Consider the following 15,753-nt stretch of genomic DNA (forward strand, 5'->3'; position numbering starts at 1 on the left):
GTAGGAAGGTCGCCCTTGCATGTGGTATGAGACCATTGGCGGCATCTAGCTTGAATGGTACTCAATATGACCAGTAGTCTCCACTTCAGCAGTGTGTTTGTGATAGCCAAGACATCGGCAGTAGTTCCTGCAGAGCTTCTACACCTCTTCATCTTCACTTCACCAATCCACTCTCTCACTGCTCACTTCTAGTTTCGCAACACTAGAGAATCATGTGGCTCTTTCTCGTGTGCAGTATCCTGCTGCCACTTGGAGTAGTCAACGCACAGTCTCAATACTTCAACAACAAAACCAAAGGTATACCACATCGCGTCAGTTTGAATCCCACTAACAGCGCTAGAATTCGTCGTCAATGGCTCTGCTATTCCTTTTGTCGATTTCGACATTGGCGAGTCCTATGCGGGCTACCTACCCAACACGCCTTCTGGAATCTCGAGTCTATACTTCTGGTTCTTTCCATCTTCTGATCCTGATGCGTCTGATGAGGTATGCTTATCGCCGTCTCATATGCTTCGCACGGCTAATAAACAGATCACCGTCTGGCTGAATGGCGGCCCAGGATGCAGCTCTCTGGCAGGCATCATGCTCGAGAACGGCCCCTTTCTATGGCAACCTGGTACCTACCGACCCGTGCGCAACCCTTATGCCTGGAACAACCTCACAAATATGGTGTACATTGATCAGCCTGCTGGAACGGGATTCTCGCTTGGCCCGTCTACGGTGGTCTCAGAATTTGATGTAGCCAGACAGTTTATGGACTTCTGGAGGCGGTTCATGAAAACATTCGATCTGCAGAATCGAAAGATATATCTCACTGGCGAGAGCTATGCGGGCCAGTACATCCCATACATCGCGTCGCAGATGCTTGACCAGGATGATGATGAGTATTTCCGGGTTGCCGGCATCCAGATCAATGATCCCTACATCAATGAGCTGCCAGTTTTGCAAGATGGTATGCCTCTGACACAGGTTATTGCTTACTCCTCTGACATTGATGACTTCCAGTGCCTGCAGTTGCGACCGTCAATCAGCACCGCTCCCTCTTTCCCTTTAATGACACCTTCATGAGTCAAATCACCAAGCTTTCCGACGATTGTGGCTACACTTCGTTTCTTGACGATGCCCTTACCTTTCCACCCCGTTCTCAATTCCCATCAGTGCCCTATAATGCTAGCTGCAACATCTGGGATATCATAAACAACGCTTCTCTAGCTCTCAACCCATGCTTCAACCGCTACCATATCCCCGACGCCTGCCCCACCCCCTGGAACCCAGTCGGCGGCCCCATCGTTGGACTTGGTCCGACCAACTACTTCAACCGCAGTGACGTCCAGAAAGCCATCAACGCGTACCCAACGGACTATTTCGTCTGCAAGGATGGAATCTTCCCGACGGCCAACGGACTGGACACATCCCCTCCAAGCTCCCTGGGACCGCTGCCGCGCGTCATCGAACAGACCAACAATACCATCATTGCGCACGGCCTGATGGATTTCGAGCTGCTGGCGCAGGGAACCCTGATCAGTATCCAGAATATGACCTGGAATGGGAAGCAGGGGTTCGAGCGGGAGCCGGTGGAGCCGTTGTTCGTGCCGTATGGTGGATCATCGGGAGGAGGCGTGCTGGGAACGGCACATACAGAGCGTGGATTGACATTTTCGACAGTATTTAGTTCAGGACATGGTAGGTCCATATCTCAGTATGCGATGCAGCGGGTTGCTAACAGGAATAGAAATCCCGGAATATGCACCGGGGGCGGCATATCGCCAGCTGGAGTTTTTGCTGGGGAGGGTTGCGAATCTGTCGGTGGGTTGACCGGAGACAGCAAAGAGAATGAAGAAAAGAAAAAAAAAAAAAAAAAACAATATGAATAATTGCAGACAATTATTGAGCAGGTGCAGATAACAGAGCAGAATGGTTGAGCTGTCAGATCGGTTGACTTTTCGGCAATGAGATTTGGGGAAGCTAGCTCTGAGATTGGTCCTCCGCCAAAGCTATCGCAATCATGATCCAATCAACACTGCATACTACCTTGATCCCCTCGCTGTAGACCCGTATTGCCGGACAAACAATTGACTAGATATGAACTCTTGATTATAAACCAATCAAGACCCCCAGTAGCGCATATTATCACCCCCATACGTTCATGATCGGCAGCCTAATCCGAGGTCGGATCGGGAATTCCTTCAAACTCTGAAACCGCGCTGGGTCCACCCCGCATCTTCACAGTAAAAATCTAAGATTCCCCTCAATCCCTGCTCCATCTACTTTCCTCCCTCTCATACCACTTTTGCTTTTTGTATAGTAAATATCCACAATGTCACCAACATCCATCCCAACTCACCAAACCGCAGCCTGCATCGACAATCCCAGTCCCGGCGCGACCCTCACCATCCGGCATGACATTCCCGTTCCGACGCCGGGAGCGGGGGAGGTATTGGTGAAGTTGGAGTATACGGGGTTTTGGTAGGACTTCCTTCACAACTGCACAGAATTGTTTTTATTGTGGACTATGCTAATGGGCTATATTACAATGGATAGTCACTCCGATCTGCACAATATCAATGGCGAATTGGTCATGACGACGAATGTTCCGGGTCACGAGGGTGTGGGGAGGGTTGTAAAAGGTGAGCCACGTGAATTGGACAATGTTATTTGTGATTATGGTGTGGATTGGACGCTAAGATGGTGCAGTTGGACCCAATACTCCGGCTGAGATGATGGGGAGGAGAGTGGGTGTGAAGTACATCTATCTATTCCTGTTTACTGTGGGGGGTAGTGAAACTAACAAGCTGTCTAGATGGCTGTACAAAAGCTGCATGAAGTGTCCGACATGCAAGGTGCAGTATACGAATTGTAGGAATCAGGATAATTCGGGGAGGGTGAGTATTGAACACCACCTTCAATGTCGCAGGATGAGACTAATTACGATGGCAATAGAATGTTCCTGGGACATTTCAACGTGAGATATTTGTTATTTCATTTTGAAAAGGAATATTCGGCTAAGAATGGTATAGAATACGTGGTCTCTCCCGCGAACTTCGTCTCGCTGATTCCAGAGGATCTGAATCCGGAGGCTGTGGCGCCGTTGCTCTGTGGTACGTTCTTCCGTTCTTCTTCCAGCAAGAATATTACTGACGGGTTCAGCCGGTCTCACCATGTACGGCGCACTCAGCAAGATAGAGAAGTTATATGAGAAAGGAGATTGGGTGGTTATAATGGGTGCAGGTGGTGGATTGGGTCATTTGTATGCCTTCCGTGCCCGATGTTTTGGACAGTCGGTTAACGATGAACAGGGGCCTTCAAATCGGCAAGGAAATGGGATACAACATGATCGCAGTAGACAGGTATGTCCCTTCCCATTCTTGTCATACGGTACTAACGTCTCCACCAGCCCATCAAAGAAAGACATCTGCCTCGCATCCGGTGCATCCGCCTACTTCGACTTCAAAGATGATAACGTACACCCCCCTCCCCCTTCTAGTTTACATATATGCTAACTACTCAGTTGATCGCCAAAATTCAATCCCTAACCGACGGCGTGGGTGCTCACGCCTCCCTCATCGTCGTCGGATCCGAGAAAGCCTACGAACAAGGCGTTGCTCTTCTCCGTCCGCTGGGCACGCTCGTATGCGTGGGATTCCCCCGTCCGGACTTCCATGTGCCTGTGGCACCGCAGCACTGCGTCGACTCCGGACTGCGGATAATCGGCAGTGCGGTGGGTACAGAGACAGAAATGCAGGCATTGTTGGAGATGGCGAGGGCAGGCAAGGTGTCGACGCATTACGAAGTGTTTGATCTAGAGGAGATTAATGATGTTGTGGAGAGGATGAGACGGTATGCGGTTAGTGGGAGGGCAGTATTGCGGATTCCGGAGGCATCGGTGGCGAGGATATAGTAGACGCTCCCATATCGCAGATCATGTCAAAGTGTACAAAATAGCCAGAATAACATCACAACACATCTATACTATGTACCATATATCTTATCCCAGCTAAGTAAATAACGGAAACTAAATCATCCAAGAGAAACGAACAACAATCCCCTAAACCCCCACCCGGACCACTCATCTCATCTAATTCTATTTAGAGACCTCCAAAAAAAGAAGACAGTCCCGACAACCCCGACGACGACGTCCCCGCAGCAGATGAACTACTCGCGGCATCCGAGCTGGAGCTAGTAGTCGAACTACTGGAAGACTGCACCTTCTCGGCCAAAAAGCTCGCCGCATCACCCGCATCCATGCCATACGTCAGATGCATCGCCGTAACAACCAACGTATCATCACAGACCAGATCGCCCACGGCACAATAAACCTTCACGTCATCCTTAGGGTAATTAGGGATCTGCCCGTGATCCTGCACGTTTCTCGTGAACCCGAAGAGCACGACACCCTTCACTTGGTCTTTCACGGTGGTGCTGAGTTCTTGCACGGCGTTGTCAATCACAGCGCTTCCTTGACTGTTTCCCCAACATCTACATTAGCATGATATTCCTTTGCCTCTAGCATTGATATGGGGGAAGGTAAAGGGGAAAGGGATATATACCTATAACCACCCGCAACAATCTTAGTATTGGGACACTTCGAATTCGCCTCCTCGAACATCTGCTTCGCGGCGGAGATACTCCCCGGATCGGTGTTCTGGGGCAGGGCATTCTGCACGAGTCCGGCGCTGTATTGGCCGCCGACACCCTGGCAGGCGACTTTGTCGGATCCGAGTTTGGATTTCAGGTTGTCGCAGAGAGGGGGGCCGATTACGGTGCCCTACATCATATCATCACCACCACTGATTAGCTCCTGGCTCCACATGTTTTGTGATGTTGTGCTTGGTATGTTCTGGGATAGTATAGTACGGGTAAAGGCAGGCAACAAGCATACCATATTCCCAAGCTCAGTTGACCCCCTCGCAAAGATGAGAGTCACATCCTTGCAGCTTCCCTGCTCGAGTTCGTTGGCTGTAGAGCCCGTGCCGAATTGACGTGCGTAGAGGTTTTCGGCGTCGGTTGCCAGTGGGGTGGAAAGGGCGAGGGTGGCCAGGGAGGCGCCGAGGAGGAGGGATTTGAGGGGGGCCATTTTGTTATTTTTTATCTCTCAGAGAATGAATGTGTGTGGGTGCTGCACTGCAGACTTATTGAATAGAAATTATTGTAAGATAGTAAAGAAGGGGTGAGAATGAAAGAGTGGACTGGACTGCACTGGCTGCTCGAGTCTGAGTCTGAAGCTGGTCATGTTTAGGGATCTACGACTGTACTTATATAGACATCTCTCTCTCTCTCTGGTTCACTACTGCTATAGTCTCACTAAGGGCTAGATAGTACTAAAAAGAGACAAGAATATTCCGAGGTTAGTCTCCCTCCATACTTACTCCATACATCTCGTGTTGGGCAAGACAGGCCCGGACAACCCAGGGTCTTGGGACGCAAAATTGAGTCGGGATGAAACAGAACTAACTAATAGTAGTAGACCCTGGTCTTGTCCACTACACTACTTTTGTATGATAGTGACTAACTAGCAAGTATACCCCGGGGGAAAACTGTTTCAGAGGATCGGCCGCTTTTCTACGCTGGGAATAGCGCCCCGAACTAGGGACAAACCAGGGTTCACGATGGTTCTACGTATCAGTTAGGGTCTTCCGGAGTTCATCCGACGTCTGCCCACTAGCCACTATCCACTCTCTGGACAGTAGTCCCTGTTACAGGTGCCTTGGGCATGTGGGTGGGTTGGTTAATTAAACTGTAGCGGGTGGCTTTTCCACGGTAAACTCAATTTCTATCCTATATGGTTCTCGTATTGGTATAGGCAACCACGTTCACGATCAACACAGCCGTTGTTTCGTTTAGGGAGGTTGAAAAGCTTGTCGGTCTGGTTTTTGGGTCGAGCGTCTTACCGAGGTTCGATGGGGGGATCGTCAGGGACGGATGGACTGATTACTGTTTGTTATCTAGGAAAAAGTTCTTCTGGAATGCCGTCTTTTTCTTCCGACGAGAGGATTCATTTCTTGGTGCGGGGGTTGAGTTGTAGATGATAATCAATTACATCGTGATTATAATCACGTTTACAGCCTAGCACTGTAAAGTTTGGAGCTTCATTGAAACATCATGCCGTGTCTATTCCATCACAATTTGTGAGCCGTAGCTGCCGTCGCCCCCAATTAGCCGGGATTATCTGCCATTATCCGGATACACCGGCATGCAGGGTCCTCAACGTGCCGTGTGCCCTGTGGTTCAGCCTTCCAACGGTCTCTATCTGACACCGTCCATGTCAGGGCTCAACGCCCGCCTTCCACATGCTTGGTCAATGTCTCGATGAACGTCTCGCCCCATTTTGCACTACATTATCAGCAAAGCCCAAGTATCGTGCCGTGACAGTAAACTCACCTAGTGTTTGTCTCGATAAAGTGCCGCAACGTTTCATATCGAGACTTGCGATCATCACCACTCATCGTGACTGCTTGATGAACCGCATCAACCATCTCTGACATATTCGCTGGATGGAAAGTAAGACACCCCTCCTTCATAAAAGACGCTGCTCCGGCAAACTCGGACAGCACTAGCACTCCATGCCGCTGCGCTTGGCACGCAACGTACTCGAACGAAACAAGGTTCATTCCATCCCGCGTTGAAGTCAACAAGCAGGCATCGGCAACCGAGTACAGCGCTGTCAGTTCGCTGAAATTAACTGATCGGTGCATGTAGATCAGCGGACAGCCATCGGCGGTAGCTAGACCCGTCAGCACAGAGTAGACAACAAATGTCGACGCAGGAGGCCACCCACAGTGTTTTCCATTGATTCTTCCTGCCAGCGTGCTCAACTCCGTCTCCAGATCCTGGTACTCCTTCACATCCTCCCGGCTGGGCACCGCCACCTGGATTAGCACCACCTTATTGCTCAGCTCCGGATACTGATCCAAGAAAGCATCATAGCCCTTCAACTTCTGCACGAGCCCCTTGATGTAATCCAGCCGATCCACCCCAACAATAACCTTCATCCCCATATACCTGCGCTGCAAGTCCCTTATGCGATTCTGCACCTCCTCATTCTGCAGTGCATCCGTAAATTTCTGCGGATCGATGCCGACAATGAACTTCTCCGCAACCACCTCATGACCCTCGTACTCCAGCGTCCCTGACTCCTTCACCTTCGCATCGGCCCTAATACATTCATATCAGCACGTATCCCACCATAGATCACCAGACAGTAACCTACAGAGACTCCGCACAAAGCACAAAATTTCTTTTATACTCATCCGTATGGAATCCAATAACATCACTCGCCAGCAGTCCCCTCAACAAGTCCTTCTGCACCGGCAGATTCCGCCAAAAGTCCCCCGCCGGGAACGGCGTATGCAGCGAGAACCCAATCGCGCAATTCTTCCCCGCCAATCGATCTCTCAACAGCCGCGGCAACAGCATAAGATGGTAATCGTGCACCCAGATCAATGACCCCGGCTGGGCTGCCTCGGCGATCGTATCGGCAAAGATCTCGTTGACTCGTTGGTAAGCTTCCCAGGGGCCTTCTTCGAAGTTTATGCCGGATTGGTAGTGGAGGATGGGCCAGAGGATGGCATCTAGATACCAGAAAAACCATTAGCAATCTCCCTATTCTCAGTAAACCGAATGAACGGAAGAATCGCACTAGAGAAGTTATTATAGTGATTATTTGCCAATTCATTATCCAAGAAAATCGGCACAGCGTTATGTTCATCCAAGCTCTTGCGAATCTGTCCCTGCTCGGTTTCATCGGTGATGTCGATGCCTGGCCATCCGAACCAGCTAAAGGTAGTGGTTTTAGTCAATCCCGATAAAGATGTGACTAGACCTCCACTGGAGAGGGAAGATTCGTATCCCCCGTCGACCTTTTTCAGCGACAGAGGGAGACGGTTCGAAACAACGATGAGGTTGCGCTTCGTCATTCTGGATGGAGAGAGTTGATACGTAGTAAATCAACGCGACCAATGAAGAAAATCAATTGCAATGCTTCGAGCTGCATTTTTCAGTCTGAGCGAGGGGCAAGCTCAATTTCTATAATATCTCCGACGGAATGGCAATACGTCAGCATGAGGGCACGACTCAGGCCCGCACGGGTAGCAGAGGGGCACCCAAAGACTCCATGGATGCCTTACCTCACCCCCTGGAGGGGGAGCCTGTATTTCATGTCTGGACCGTGGGCTGATCTTCGCTGCTAAGGCAACGGTGTCGCGATCTTGCCTGGTTATGTTGGATGTGTCAAGCTGGGCCGACGCGGTGGCTGGTGATCATCCAGGCGTGGCCGACGTCATCTGGTGGTCATCTGACCGATATAGAATACAGAGTAGAAGGATGGGGAACTACACGCCAGTAGGTGACAATAACAATGCATTGTCGATGAGGTTATTACGTATATACATGAACAGTAAAAATCCAATCAACTCCAGTCCAGTCTTTTGGTTTCGCCCAATGCAGTGCCTGTGCAACTCCGACCTCCCGCTGATGCCACAAAGAGTAGAATATGCCTACCTCATCCGCTTGGATGGACTCGGCGTACGCAGACGAGAGCCCCGCTCGCGGGTCCGGTCAGACACAAAGTCCTTGGTCGCGGCCTGCTCCAGCATGAGCGGTGCCTCTGCTTTATCAAACCCAGTAGCCCCGTGGTTCGGCGCTCCCATGTATCCCATCGAATTCTGCTGGTAGGGGAATTGCGACGGCGCAAGCGACGGGTGCTGCCCAGACGATTGTCGGGAATAGCTAGGGGGTGCAGAGTAGTCGTGTTGATTGAGACGGTTTCTGAAGGAACGGAAGGACCAGTTGCTGACAACGGTGACGGTCGAAATCGTAGCAAGGAAAAACATCTGGAAATATTAGCCGATAACTTGCTTTGGAGGATGGTGAACCTACAATCGCCTTCCAGCTGATAGGGTCGATAAAGCTGTTGATGATTACAGCCATCGTATGTGCCGACACCTTAGCCCGCCCGACCTTGGCTGGATCCCGGTTCATGCATCGCTCCCAGTTTTCACACACACTTTCCAAGGCCGGCAGTCTATCTCCTCCCGCACATCGATTGTCGACGTAGCTCTTAGCGCATGCCGCCATTTCAGCCAGGATCGTATCCGATACCTCCTCGGCTGCCTGCTCGAATTCTGCCCGGATCGCTGACACAAATCCAAAGACCACATATACCGCAAGCGAGAACAACGAAAGGTTCACCACCAACTGCGCCCACCAAGAAAGAATGCTAGGGACATTCGGGTGTGCTTCCAGCAGGGCAAAGAAATCTGAGAATGATGTCAGACGTGATCCCGTTTGAGGCGTCTCCTGCTGGCCTTGTCCCGGCTTCTGTCTTTGCTTGGTTGGCTTGAGCTCAGTGCTGCTTGGTCGGTCACTCTCGTCGTCACTGTCTCTCCGTAGTTGTAGGTCCAGCGCCTTGTCCCTCCGCCGTCTCTTCTGCACCCGGCGTGCCAACGCGTTGGAGTAGTGGCTCACCCGGGGTATCTCGCCGCGGCCAGGGCTCGGCGCAAACCGTCCGTACATGCTGAACAGCGAGTTCCGGTGGGCTTTCGGTTGCTCGGGGGTATCTTCGTTGTCCGCGTGTTCTGGAGATGACATATTCTCGGCGCCGGATGAGAAGTCGACATCGAATTTGCGAGGCGTCATGAATGCTGACTGGTTGAAGAACGGCTTCGGGGTTGAGGGGGGTTGCTGCGGCTTGGGCTGGGAGAAGAGGAAGGGCTGGGAGTTGGGCTCTCGCAGAGCAGGCATCGATTTCTTCTCGGGTGAATCGAAAATGCTATGAGGGCCTGTCGAAGAGCTTGTTAGGCGCCAAAAAAACAAAGGTTTGCCTCCAAGAGAGCTGCATCCAAGACCCACGTTTCTTCTGATTGTCATGCTGCATGCTAAGCTGGTAAAAGGGCGAGGTCACATCTCCTGGGGCCCTTGTCTGCCATTCAAAGTCCATCGGACTCTCCGCCGTTCGTTTATCCATCTTGAGGATGGAGACGACGAGGTGAATGAAGAAATGAAGATGGTTGGTGGATATGAAGTGGCTGTGACGACAATGAAGGGTGATGAGAAGGAAGATCGGAGATGCGGACTTTTCCGATTCCTGTCTTTTTTTGTTTTGGTAAACAATCCAGACTCGCCGCCGAGCAACGACTGGAGTCACAAAGGCCACCCGTGGCAGTCGCAGTGATATAAACGATTCCCTTCAGCTTTACAGTACATTATTTTACAGTGACATTAATGCGATGAAGTAAATATCCAAGTGTTATCAAATTGCATGCGGCTGCAGATAGTGCTGGACTGTGACGTGCAGCAGTCGCCCTGATGCACCTCACGGTCGCAGTTGTCCTATTAATAGGCTGACAGTCCGTAATTATGATCGCCAAACCAGTGAATGGCTACTTCCATTCAAGCAGCACAATTAAGGGACTAATCCAATTAGCACAATGGCATGGCATTTGCGGGGGGCCATCACCCCGGACTCCCGTTGACTCGTCGGTCGCGCCCGCTTAACCTTCAATTTCCCCACTAGACTACCCATCATCTTCTTAGGAGTCATCTCTGTCATGATAAAACATGTTTCCATTGCTGGGATGGTATATTCGGTCTAAGCAATACTACAGTGGGGATCATTAATGAACGCTGAGAAACTGAAAAGAGAACAAGCAACCCCGGACTTCCTCCGCGTGTCGATCACAACAGAACGAGTGACTGGAAGCAGGCGCGTAAGTGATATACAACATGCAGAAATGTCAGAACGAATCAGTGATCAGTCTGTGCCCAACTCCAAGAATCAAGGACCGTGGTTAAGGATATCGACGCCAAAAGCACAAAATGAGATGAGGAAGCAACAGACGTGTCATAGCTTGATCCGATCGACCAGCTCAAAGTCATCGTCGTCAGCCATGTAGCCCAGGGCATTCTCACCCTCATAGGAGATCATCTCGTACTCCTTTACGATCCTCTCTGTCTCCTTCGTCTCGAACTTCTCGACAGCCTTGCTCACGGCATCAGAGAGTATAGTGTGGCCCGCCACATCATAGTCAGGCAGTGTATCCTTCCCCTCAGCATCATCGATAATCTTCTCCGCCGCGGCAGGGTCATCGATATCATCGCTGGAAGAATCCGACGTTCCACTATCGAGAGCCTCCCGGACGTCAGCACGCAGGGCGATTTTCGCATCGCTGAGTTGGTGGTTGGTTTCAGCCTTCCGCTGGAACCGCATATGGCGTGTCAAGCTAGTGGCTGTCAGCGACATTAATTAAGCGACAGGCACAGAAACATACGTTGTATAATGAGTAGCTGGCATCCTCGGCCTAGCCTTATGCAAGACATGAGAGTGGACATCTTGGTTATAACGAGGCAGGGTAGAACGGCTGCCGTACGCCCACTTGGCCTTGTGATCGTGCGCCCTTTTGGCCTCAACGCCAGCACGACGAATATCGAGCAAGGAGTCAGACATGACTGAAGATGACGGGTTTGGTGCCGATGGATGCGGGCAAAGATAGTCTCAGATATATACAGGAAATGGGTAGACCACGCTCGGGGTGATGGGTGGCGCTTGCCTCCGTTATTGAGGGATGTCTGGAACAGGAGAATATAAAGCCAGGAAATTGAGGCGAGAGCGGTGGACAAAAGACTGAATACTAAGGCAGGCCCGCGAACCAAAAATCTCCGATAAACAATAAACAAGAGAGGTTACAGGGCGTCTTTGGTCTGAGTCATAAAGAGGCCCCGGCTGGGCTTCCAGTCATCGACGACCCGAGGATGTCGAGCGGCAAATGCGCACGGTAGACTCTTACAACGATGGGAAATGAGTAATAAAGAGATCCGACAAGGAGACCCCTCTCTGTACAAGTCGAGAAGAGGACAGAAAAGAGGCAGCAAAGTGACACCTTGGGGGTGGGCTAGTCATCCAGGGGAAGATATAACTATCTCCAACCGCACGCGCTCCGAGGGGGGGGAAGACTAAATAGGCAGCACGGGGTCCGCGCGAGGCGATGCTGATTGTGGCAGGTCATCTGTTGGAAATCATCTATCGTCATCGTAGCCTACTAGCTAACTAATCCAAGGAAACGACTATCTCTACTATCGGAGGGGGTGGGAATCAGCTATCAATACGGCGCGGTAGTAGACTATCCCCCCTGGATTGTTATCGTTGCTGCTGCTGCTGCTGCTGCCGATCCCCCGAGCGCCACTCCTCGACCCACGGTTTGGCGCCCCTCACTCTGCTCTTACTAGTAAGTGTATTCCCGAGGTTAAACGCGCAAGGCCAGAATTCCAGCCGCTGAGAAGTTGGAACCTGCCGTTGGTCTTTTCCAAGGCTGAAAGGAAGGATCCCCAAAATAGGGCCAACCGTATGGGTTGTGATCCACTGCCTCAGGCACGTTGTGGTCGATCTGGAACGTCACTTGTCAAGGGTGGCACGTTATTGCATGCTGAATGGATCTCGTTCCGCCCGGTTCCTTAGGATCGGAGTCTCTGTCTGGGAAATCAGTGGGCGCAGTTCAGGAAAATGCCGCCGTAAATCAACCCTGCAGCTGCCAATCGCCTCTGCTCGTGGTTACCCGTGACGCCTGTTATCGGCGGGCTTGTCCTGCTGAGCGGGTGATCCCATGCTCCGAGCCATCTGCGATCTGACCGTAGTAGCGCCGGCAGCTGACTTGATTGCTGCGCCAGTCACTTGCAATGAATGCAATGTGATGGCTGGGATGCTGCAAATGGCATATGCAGCTTGGTTAATAAGATTGTGACATCAGCTGGAATGCTGTTTGCTGCTGATTAGACTGATTGGATTGGATCATTGTACAAAGGAAATAGTTAGGTTGGCTCGTATTGTTTAGTATCTAATGATGATTGTGCACAGTGTTTGGTAACTCTCTTTCTTTGTGTTCGTCATGCTCTGTACTGGTCGCCGGAATGTATGCAACTTTCTTCTAGTAGAAGGCTAGCAACTATCTACTAGTCATTATGCACAATATAAGTGACCCCTGTACTTAGTACCTAGTAGATGTCGTAATACGTCTTTGAATGCGACACAGCCTCGAGATCTAGGCTGCCAGTACCCCCACTCTCAGCCTCTAGAAGTAATAGATTGAGTCATAACACTCCCTCGAGACGCTGAGACAATCTCCCAAAACGTTTCCCGACTTACATGATTATCACCTACCATAGACGGATACGTCAAAGGAATCTACCGATAAGTACTATGTTTACCTGAGTAGTGTTTTTGAATCGGTGACCATATGAAGGTTACTTGGCATGTGTCATAGTCCCTAGTACTCGGCGTTTGCAGATTTGTTGGACAAACTCCAAAGTTGGGGCAATATCAGTTATAATTCACTCTCAGTCTAGCCAAGGCTTTATTGGTCGAGTTTCTCTTCTGATCATCTCAGGACGCATTAATTTCAGTTAGCTCTGCAACGCAAAGCACAAATATAACCAAGGTATAACATCAAACCGCTAGTCTTTGCGTCTTCTCTCATCCCATCTGGTGTCAAAGATACCCCACACTGAACACATTTACTTCAGACTCACAATCGAGCCTATGCAACCAGGAGATGTAGATATCAAAGACAGTAAATAGAACAATGAATTTTCCGGCAAAACACCGCCATGCATGCGATCCATATACACACAAACCCATATTACCATCCATCCAGCGTCCAGCACCAGATAAACCCAAATCCCAAAGCAACAACAACAACAACACCACCAATATAATACACCCACTCACTCATCCATCTGCCACTGATAATCCAGCGCCTCCAAGCGACCCTTCCTATTCCTCGCCAAAAACCACTCCTTCTCAAACCCATTCCCCCGATCCACTCCATCCCACCGATGCCCAGGACGAATGCCATAGCGATTCGGTGCAAACCCTCCCTTATACAGCGGTTTGCCCGTCCGACTCGTCCCTCCCTCCTTCACACTGGTCAAGAACTGCGCAGCAGGATCGTTCCACCTCAACTTCCCCTTCAACTCATCATTCAGCTCCTCATCTTCCGCCGTCCTCGCCAACGGCATAGCCCTCACATCCCTCAACTGCTGCTTCCTCTCCTCCCTCTCCTTCCTCTGCACATCACCCATCAGCGCCTCCTTCGCTTCCTCTTCCTTCGCCTTCTTCTCCTCCTCCGCCCGTCTCGCCTCCGCTCTCTTCAACGCAACATTGATGATCCGTCCACTTGCATCACGGTAAATCGTCTCCTGCGCCTTCTCCCCCAACGCTGACTCCTTATACTTCGCCGCATCCGCCTTCTTCTTCCTCTCCTGCGCTGCTACCATCGCCGCCGTCTGCGCCGCCGTCTGTAACCCTGCCCGCGCCCCAGACTCCATCCTTACCCCTTCTTCATCTTCCTCAACCCCCTCAACAACTGGCGCATCATCATCCTCCTCATCACCACCCCCTTGTTCGCGTCGCCTTTCCTCCCCCTCCACGATCGCATCCGCCAATATCTTATCCGCCGCGTCTTGTTCAGCGCCCCCGTCTCCAGGCGTGAGGGTCTTCCAGCCCGAGGTCTTCTTGCGGCGGAATTCGCCCGTTCGAGCATTCGTAACTATTGACGGCGCGTCTTCGTCATCGTTGAGGAGATTGTTGCCCCCGGAGCGGAGATCGGGCGGGTCGTCGTCGGCGATGATGAGACCGGTGGGTGTGGAGTCGCTGGCTTTGGTGTTCTTCTTGCGTTTCTTTTTAGGGCGGTCGGGGGCGGGGTCCGCGTTTAGATAGTTTTTCGCGAGGTAGTCTGCTAGGGAGGACATGGTTGATTGTTGTAGTGTGTATAGATGAGAGAGTAATGTGTAGTAAGTTGAAAGGTCGGATACCTGAGAGCATATCTCTATCTGATAATCGGGGGAGGGATTTTCCGGGTAAGCTTGAACTACCCCCAGTCATGAATCGTATGCCTCAGGCAGGAAGCATATACGATCTACATCTACATCTACAGAGAGCAGCAACACCCCTCCTTAAAACCACACCTTTATACTAACCACCACACCATAATACTCCGTATAAACAGAAGAAAAAAAAAAAAGAAGAAGAAGAAAAATGCCCCGCACCGACGAAGCCGAACACTTCATCAACGCCGTCTACTCCGCGGTCCAAGAGATCCCCCGGGGAAGAGTCACGACCTACGGGCATATCGCGACATTATTAGGATATCGTAAGCTACCTCCTCTCTCATCCCCATTTAGATCCCCACTATTACCTCCATCATCTTCATACTCCCCTACCTTCTCCTCACCACCTACCGCATCATACTACATACTAAATACTATGATCAACTGTCAGCAAAACGCCCCCGCCAAGTAGGAATCAGCCTGAAGCATCTCCCCGCCCCGGAGACAGATAACTTCTTCCATTCGGGGAATGTGCCGTGGCAGAGGGTGATTAATTCCCGGGGGATGATTTCGCATCGGTTTGTCTATCCCTCTCTTGACCTTTTCCTTGGGGTTGTGGGGGTGTGGGTGGATGTAATAGGAGGGGGGAGGAAGGTAATGGCGATGCTAACGAGGAAACTGTGTAGGGAGCCAGGAAGTGCGGAACGACAGGCGGAAGCGTTGCGGGCTGAAGGGGTGGAGGTGGAGGAGGATAGCATGGGCGAGTGGTATGTGGATTTTAGGCGGTATGGGTGGTTTCCTGATGTTTTGCCGAGTGAGGATAGTGAGGGCGATCATCTTGATGGTGATGAGGAGGGTATAGATCGATGATAGTTGGTTAGGCTACGAAGTTAAGATTATTCAATGCACGCAGTAGCATAAAGTAGAACAATGACCTCT

General features: G+C 51.0%; 8 protein-coding genes across 8 annotated transcripts; 2 read left to right on the top strand and 6 right to left on the bottom strand.

The window, feature by feature from the left end:
• Positions 1-212: 212 nt before the first annotated feature.
• On the top strand, positions 213-1,922 carry An14g02150 (uncharacterized protein; the record flags this gene model as incomplete). The annotated part of the gene is made up of 6 exons (XM_059744110.1): positions 213-297; positions 341-486; positions 532-952; positions 1,015-1,683; positions 1,733-1,806; positions 1,881-1,922. The coding sequence occupies 6 exons, from the start codon at positions 213-215 to the stop codon at positions 1,920-1,922; spliced, it is 1,437 nt and encodes a 478-aa protein (XP_059602280.1).
• A 395-nt stretch (positions 1,923-2,317) lies between these two features.
• Positions 2,318-3,898, top strand: An14g02160 (uncharacterized protein; the record flags this gene model as incomplete). Its single annotated transcript, XM_059744111.1, has 7 exons — positions 2,318-2,466; positions 2,542-2,627; positions 2,695-2,732; positions 2,801-2,856; positions 2,941-3,098; positions 3,148-3,347; positions 3,509-3,898. The coding sequence occupies 7 exons, from the start codon at positions 2,318-2,320 to the stop codon at positions 3,896-3,898; spliced, it is 1,077 nt and encodes a 358-aa protein (XP_059602281.1).
• Positions 3,899-4,085: 187 nt separating this feature from the next.
• On the bottom strand, positions 4,086-5,074 carry An14g02170 (uncharacterized protein; the record flags this gene model as incomplete). Its single annotated transcript, XM_001400806.1, has 3 exons — positions 4,086-4,461; positions 4,548-4,765; positions 4,880-5,074. 3 exons carry the CDS (start codon positions 5,072-5,074, stop codon positions 4,086-4,088), a joined length of 789 nt encoding a protein of 262 aa, XP_001400843.1.
• Positions 5,075-6,269: 1,195 nt separating this feature from the next.
• An14g02180 (uncharacterized protein) lies at positions 6,270-7,913 on the bottom strand (the record flags this gene model as incomplete). Its single annotated transcript, XM_001400807.3, has 5 exons — positions 6,270-6,330; positions 6,379-6,721; positions 6,776-7,152; positions 7,208-7,568; positions 7,637-7,913. 5 exons carry the CDS (start codon positions 7,911-7,913, stop codon positions 6,270-6,272), a joined length of 1,419 nt encoding a protein of 472 aa, XP_001400844.1.
• A 579-nt stretch (positions 7,914-8,492) lies between these two features.
• Positions 8,493-9,961, bottom strand: An14g02190 (uncharacterized protein; the record flags this gene model as incomplete). The annotated part of the gene is made up of 3 exons (XM_001400808.3): positions 8,493-8,828; positions 8,875-9,776; positions 9,847-9,961. 3 exons carry the CDS (start codon positions 9,959-9,961, stop codon positions 8,493-8,495), a joined length of 1,353 nt encoding a protein of 450 aa, XP_001400845.1.
• An 876-nt stretch (positions 9,962-10,837) lies between these two features.
• Positions 10,838-11,440, bottom strand: An14g02200 (uncharacterized protein; the record flags this gene model as incomplete). Its single annotated transcript, XM_001400809.3, has 2 exons — positions 10,838-11,216; positions 11,265-11,440. The coding sequence occupies 2 exons, from the start codon at positions 11,438-11,440 to the stop codon at positions 10,838-10,840; spliced, it is 555 nt and encodes a 184-aa protein (XP_001400846.1).
• Positions 11,441-13,710: 2,270 nt separating this feature from the next.
• On the bottom strand, positions 13,711-14,736 carry An14g02210 (uncharacterized protein; the record flags this gene model as incomplete). Its single annotated transcript, XM_001400810.1, has 1 exon — positions 13,711-14,736. The coding sequence occupies one exon, from the start codon at positions 14,734-14,736 to the stop codon at positions 13,711-13,713; it is 1,026 nt and encodes a 341-aa protein (XP_001400847.1).
• A 145-nt stretch (positions 14,737-14,881) lies between these two features.
• An14g02220 (hypothetical protein) lies at positions 14,882-15,390 on the bottom strand (the record flags this gene model as incomplete). Its single annotated transcript, XM_059744112.1, has 4 exons — positions 14,882-14,952; positions 15,034-15,105; positions 15,147-15,234; positions 15,328-15,390. 4 exons carry the CDS (start codon positions 15,388-15,390, stop codon positions 14,882-14,884), a joined length of 294 nt encoding a protein of 97 aa, XP_059602282.1.
• Between the last annotated feature and the right edge of the window lie 363 nt (positions 15,391-15,753).

The sequence above is a fragment of the Aspergillus niger genome, assembly GCF_000002855.4.
Source record: "Aspergillus niger supercontig An14".
NCBI classification, from domain to species: Eukaryota; Fungi; Ascomycota; class Eurotiomycetes; order Eurotiales; family Aspergillaceae; genus Aspergillus; species Aspergillus niger.